This window comes from Dermacentor albipictus, chromosome 10 (genome assembly GCF_038994185.2).
Source record: "Dermacentor albipictus isolate Rhodes 1998 colony chromosome 10, USDA_Dalb.pri_finalv2, whole genome shotgun sequence".
Lineage (NCBI taxonomy): Eukaryota > Metazoa > Arthropoda > Arachnida > Ixodida > Ixodidae > Dermacentor > Dermacentor albipictus.
Window position 1 is genome coordinate 75,332,373 of NC_091830.1, and position 6,000 is coordinate 75,338,372.

At 43.2% G+C, this 6,000-nt stretch overlaps 1 protein-coding gene across 1 annotated transcript in view; it reads left to right on the forward strand.

The window, feature by feature from the left end:
- The window catches only part of LOC135899871 (oocyte zinc finger protein XlCOF28-like), a 59,054-nt gene extending 55,849 nt beyond the window's left edge, over positions 1-3,205 (forward strand). The window contains exon 8 of the mRNA XM_070526579.1: positions 2,625-3,205. Coding sequence (XP_070382680.1) covers positions 2,625-2,981 — 357 coding nt within the window. The 3' untranslated portion in view covers positions 2,982-3,205. The remainder of the gene's footprint in view (positions 1-2,624) is intronic.
- The last annotated feature ends 2,795 nt before the right edge of the window (positions 3,206-6,000 follow it).

Sequence of the window (6,000 nt, forward strand, 5' to 3'; positions counted from 1 at the left end):
GATGGCTGCCTGTTCAGACCTCACACTGGCATGTCATTTGCCGTTGCTTGGCTTCTGCTTAAATGAACACATTGTGAGTTGCATCACTAAAGTACTGGTGGGCATTCAGTCATGTTGCAGGCTGCTCTATTTTCCCAAGTGACTTTATTTCTAATTTCTAAAACATTTAACCGTTGCATGTTGCAAGGCAAAACCATCCATCCTTTAGTTTCTTTTTTTAAAGGTCTGTACGTTCAAATCTGACAGCTAGGATGTGTGCACTGAGTATGTATGTGCCTATTTGTGGGAGTGTGGCATCATGCTTGATGTCATCCAGATTTGTATGTTTTCCGGGGTTGTTTGTAGGCTATGACATGCCTTACGGAGAACTCATTTGCAACAACAGCATGGAAAATTTAACAGCTTACCGCATTTTATGCGAAACCTTTACATAATTTTTGATCATGCAAAGTTTGTATGCGGTGCATTCCATGTTTGTTTCGCTTCCATATTGTTTGTATTTTTGCATACTATACCTTTAACAAAACACATGAAGCCCCCTTCGCCATATCTTCTTTTTTTCGTTATAAACGTGCCAACCTTACAACAGATAAGTGTACATGGCTGCAGAATGAAATTAGCTATTTTGGTTGAGTAGGCTCCACAAAACGTTGCCACTAACTAGTTGGTGCAGTTAAAACTCGATATAACGAAGTAGGTAAAGTCGGCAATTTGCTTCATTATATCGAATTTTCGTTGTATTGAAATTCGACCTTTTATGCAAATAAGTACAGTCGCCTATCGATTTTTCTTGCATTGGTTTGCAGTGCTCCTTGCATTGCATTGCAAGGAGCACCGCAGAATTTTCCGAGATATCGCGCAATTGAAAAAACCATGTTTGAATGAAAGAACAATTTGTTTTGACAAATCTGGGAGTCGGCGACGAATGATGCGGCTTCATTCCACGTCCACGATATGCTCACATAGGCGGTGGGAATTATGCGAAGCCAGCCACGCTCTCTCGTGCACTCTGCCCCGCGAACTGATAGCATCGCCCGCACTGGGATGACGCTATCCTGAAAAGCGTCGGCAGCGGGGAGCGAATGCTTCGTTTGCCTCTCGCTAAAACGAGTTACCGAAACTCGAGATTGCGCAACCTTCAATACTAAATGAGCAGGAAGGCAGCTTACGTGATGGCACGCGGTCTCCGCACATCCACTCTTTGCACACGCGCTAGATTACCTCTAAAAAGCAGGGTGCGCGGCTGCGTATGCATGCAGCCACACTAACAGCCATGCACAGCCATGGCTGAGACAAGTTACAGATGCGCACGAACTCTCCTTTCATTTAAAAAGGGCAGTAAAATGTATGAGGATTACAGAATTTTAGAACACATTCTACTGCTACTTATGGTAATATTAGAAGCAACCCTTATGCGCAACTGCGGAAAAGATGGGAGACCACTAGAGGACTGGATTGCCTCTAGCCCAAATATATTATTGCTTTTTTTCAAATTTTAAGTCTTGCTCTGCACGTCTTTGACTTCGAAAGAGGCCCAACCCACCTCACCCTGCACTGTCTCCTTTGAGGTTTTACCGTAGGTTCACCGGTAAAACCAACCTATTCCACTGTCTCCTTTGTGGTTTTACCGTAGGCTCATCAGTAAAACCACCGGTAAATCTGGGAACTGTCTCACCGAGCTTTGGTTAACATCTAACCTCGCAAAGATTTCCGATTTAAGCACAGTTTCATTTGCAAACGTTAGCATTGGCACTATTACTCCTTTCCAAGTTCCCTGCACCACCTCGCATTAATTATAGCCCCAAATCACTCTTATGCTTCATTACTCCTACCCGCCGAGGCCGCTTAGCAGCTTTGGTGATGCACTGCTAAGCACAAGGCCACGGGATCGAATACCGGCCATAGTGGCCGCATTTCAGTGGGGGCAAAATGCGAAAACACCCACATCCCGTGCATTGGGGCACGTTAAAGATCCCCAGGTGGCTAAAATTGATTTGTAATTCCCCACTAACGGCATGCCTCGTAATGAAATCGTAATTTTGGCATGTAAAACCCAGAAATTCATTCATACATATCATTACACCTGCATTATGCTTCCTCTTCATCCTCAGACTATCTTAGTGGATGCTTGAGTAGGTCTTTATTCCGTTTATATATGCTCCCAGTTACATTTTGCATTGTATGACTAAAATGTCCACTCTCATTGGTGCAACCACGAACAGCATTGCGACGCAAACCATTCTTATTTCTAGAGTAGTGATAACTCCTCACAGAGACAGCCAGTGATGAATACGATGATGTCAACTTGTGAACTTGTTTAATGGCGCTCAGAAAAGCATCACTTCAAAAAAAAAGAATTAAATGTTATTTGAGCTGTGTAACTTTTATAGTACACTAATGATTGGTATTTGGTTTGTTGAACTATTCGTAGCTGGAAACTTCTGCGTATCGGAACCAGTCTGGGCGTCACATTGAGGTTCCCGTTCCTAAATCAGCATTTTAAGGAATGAAATTGAGTGTAGCTTATTGATACCTTGGGCATCACAGCTAACAGAGCTCGACTTGTTTTCATTTCTCTTAGCGTGCCTTTGATTACTGACTCGACCTTTCGTTCCCGCACGTAGATTACCTGCAGGAGTCCACACAGATGCCTCGGCCAGCGGGTGCCCTGCGGTACCAGTGCATCTACTGCCCGTACGCGACTCGACATCGAGCCGCTCTGGTGGTTCACGAGCGAGTGCACACGGGCGAGCGGCCCTTTCGGTGTCACGTGTGCAACCGCGGGTTCGCGAACAGATCACACGTGGTGCGCCACATGCGCACGCACACTGGCGAGCGGCCCTTCTCTTGCCCACTGTGCCCCGCCGCCTTCGCACGGCGTAGCCCTGTCAAGGTGCACATGCGCACGCACAACAACCCGCACAGTTCCGGACGCAGATGACAGGGCCCAGCCAGCCGATGTCGGGAGCGTGGTGCTGTAGACGGCCGCCCTTTGAGCTGTGACTGCAAGTGTCGTCAGAACCCCAGTCTCCAATTGAGCCCATGAGTTTCCTCTTGTTAGCCATCCACCAATGGCAAAGCGTGTGTTGTTACAAAAAAAAGGTGTCATTTGTTAAGGATGAAAAATTTCCTGCTAAATTTGCTAAAAAGAAATCTGGTACTGTGAGGGGAATAATGCAAATAAAGGTAATGTTTTTGTATTGTAGAGGTGGGCTATTTATATTCAACATTGATACCTGGGTATCACAATCACAGATATAAAGAATTGTTGGATATTACGAAGCAAATCTAAAATGTTTCTTGTTGCCATGGGACATCTCTAATCATTGTGATTGCTGCTTCGGATGTTTTATGTGCTGATCTATTACACTTTACCTTTCTAAATTTCTGAGTAGTCATATTCTTTCACAGGCAATATAGCACTAAGTATCCTGTGCAAGGAAAACACCCCGAAATAAGGTAGTTGCATCCTTAATGTCAAATAAAGTTTTTATGATCACCCAGCTCCGAGGACTGTCTGTTATTTGATGCAGAAACCACCAGCAACATTGGACACCGCGTCATGTCCACTTGTTTTTTTTCTTTGTTTAATGTTTCCCCCTCTTGAGCTGTGGCACAGCAGACTGTGAAGGGAGATGACTATGGACCTCCTAGCTTATTATAGAGCAGGGTTAGAAGCTGTTTGGGGGTAAGATTCACCCCTTGTAGGTAACAAGACCACAGATGTGTGTGGAGTTCTATGGTGACGGCAACTCGAAAAGTCGTGCTTCAGTGAAGTATATCTATGGTAAAAAATGTTCAGAAACTTGAATGTATAGGATACGTTCAGAAATGCGTCGACTGCCACCTAAGGCAGCTAAAGAAGACAGAGCGTGGTCTCGGAGGCAAAGGAAAGCTGACAGATGTCGTCATAGATCAGCTGCAAAATTGTTATGGAATTGCCATCCGGGCTAATGTTGGAAACCTAACAGCTATGAAGCCGGCAAGCTTATTTCATTGTAGCTCCACACTCAACTGCCCCAGACATGGTCTTTGCCCTCAAGGAGTTGAGCTGATGCGGCTTCAACCGAGCAAGAGCACTGAACAAGGGCGGCTACGAGCATAAGGGAGGACTTCCCAATGAAATACTGGATAAGGTAAACACCGTACAGCAACCTTTGCTGTGCTCTGACAAACTTTTAAAGTGGCTGCATGGAAAAACTAAAAAATGCTAATGAGTGTTTCAATGGGATGGTTTGGCAAAGGATCCCAAAGATCTACATGTAAGCCTGCCCATTCTTTTATTTGGGCTGTGTGTCGCTATGGCACAGTTGAGTGATGGAAACGGGCATATTGGACATTTTGAAGCAGGCAGGCATCGAACCTGGCTACTACACGACGACGGCATGCCACGCCAGTGACTGTAGCCGTGTGAGGACGGTTGCACGTCAGTCAGCTGGAGACACAAAATAGGCGAGAAAAAACTGCACTTCAGCTCGAACAAAAGGAGATGGTGCTGCTTCTAAGGAAGGCCCAAGCTATGAGCCTGGTGGCTTTAAGACATATTGAATGCTTTTTTATTGCTTCGACATCTGCATGATATCTTTAAATCAATTTTTCTGAAAACGTTATTTTTTGTATCGTGTAGTAATCGAGCAGTGATAACTTTGCTTCTAATAAAGATTTTTGCATAAAATTTTGTGCGATTCATTATACTGTAGGTTGTGCATTGAAGTAGAATGACTAACAACGGATGGTAATTTTTTATACTATGGGCCAATTGTTGGAAAAGAAAATATGCCGGATGTAAATTTTTCATTTCTTTATATCTTACCTTAGCTTAGGGATATGGCGATCCTGATGGTTAAATGGAAAGATCATCCTGGTTATGTACCCACTAAATCGCTTTTGAATCACACCTACCATTTCGTAGTTGACTGTTGGCGAAACACCCATGTTTCAGCAAATTTTGATTTATATCATTTTCTTTTTCACAGTTTCACTAACTTTTTTGTATTTTAAAGATTCCAACTTCCTAAGCCTTAGAAACCAACAATACACTTCTGACTTTTGGGATAAAATTGTGAACTTTTTTCTCGAAGGTTGTGACATACCTTAAAGGCACACTAAAGTGAAGCACCAGATTAGTACCGCTAACATATTATTTTAAAACTTTTTCATTAATTTTGCAGTAATAGGTTATTACAAGAAAAAAGTGGCCATTAAGTCCGTGTTTCTCCTTTTTTAATTTGCAGTGAAAAACCTCGGTGCAGGTACGCCTGCATAACATAGTGGATTTCAATGTATTTTCTCATATTTGGGAAATTGAGGCTCGGTAAAAGTTCTTGAAACTTTCTAAGTTCTGTTTTTGCCTCTTTTATAATACAATGTAGTCCATCTTAACTGATAAAAAATGTACTAGGCCCACGCAGACACCATCATACGACGTCAAGGCGTGGTGGTGCGTGAACGTCAGGTTGGCGTAGAAATCTGTTTGTCGTTACTGCATCTCCTCTGGTTTACTAAGCATCTAGTCATGGTAAGGGCGGCTTTTGTATTGCAAAAGGGTAATAATGTACTAGGGTTGTGCCAAAAGTAATGCTAAGTTGGCACATATTTTTCGTTAAGTGATACACGTTTTTCATATTCTACCTGTTTGTAGAGTAAATGCACCTCTATAATATCCCATAGTAACCTTTATTTTTCATTGCAGGTGACTAATAGATTCCAAGCAGAAGTGAGGCACTCTCATTGAGTTTTTGAGTAAGGAGGGTTGCAGGTCGTCCGAACATTCAGTGAAGGCTACTGAATCTTTAGGGAGGTGACCCTATTGACAAGAGTAATGTGCAGAGATGGATGCAAAAGTTGCAAAGGATGCGAAGAGGAAACAAGCGTTGAAGACAAACCGCGCTTTGGGAGACCATCAACAGTGACCAGTGACACAGATTGTCAGCGAGCGTATGCATTGATTCGTGCACACTTGAATTTTTCAAAGACCATTTGAGCATTGAGTTCAACATT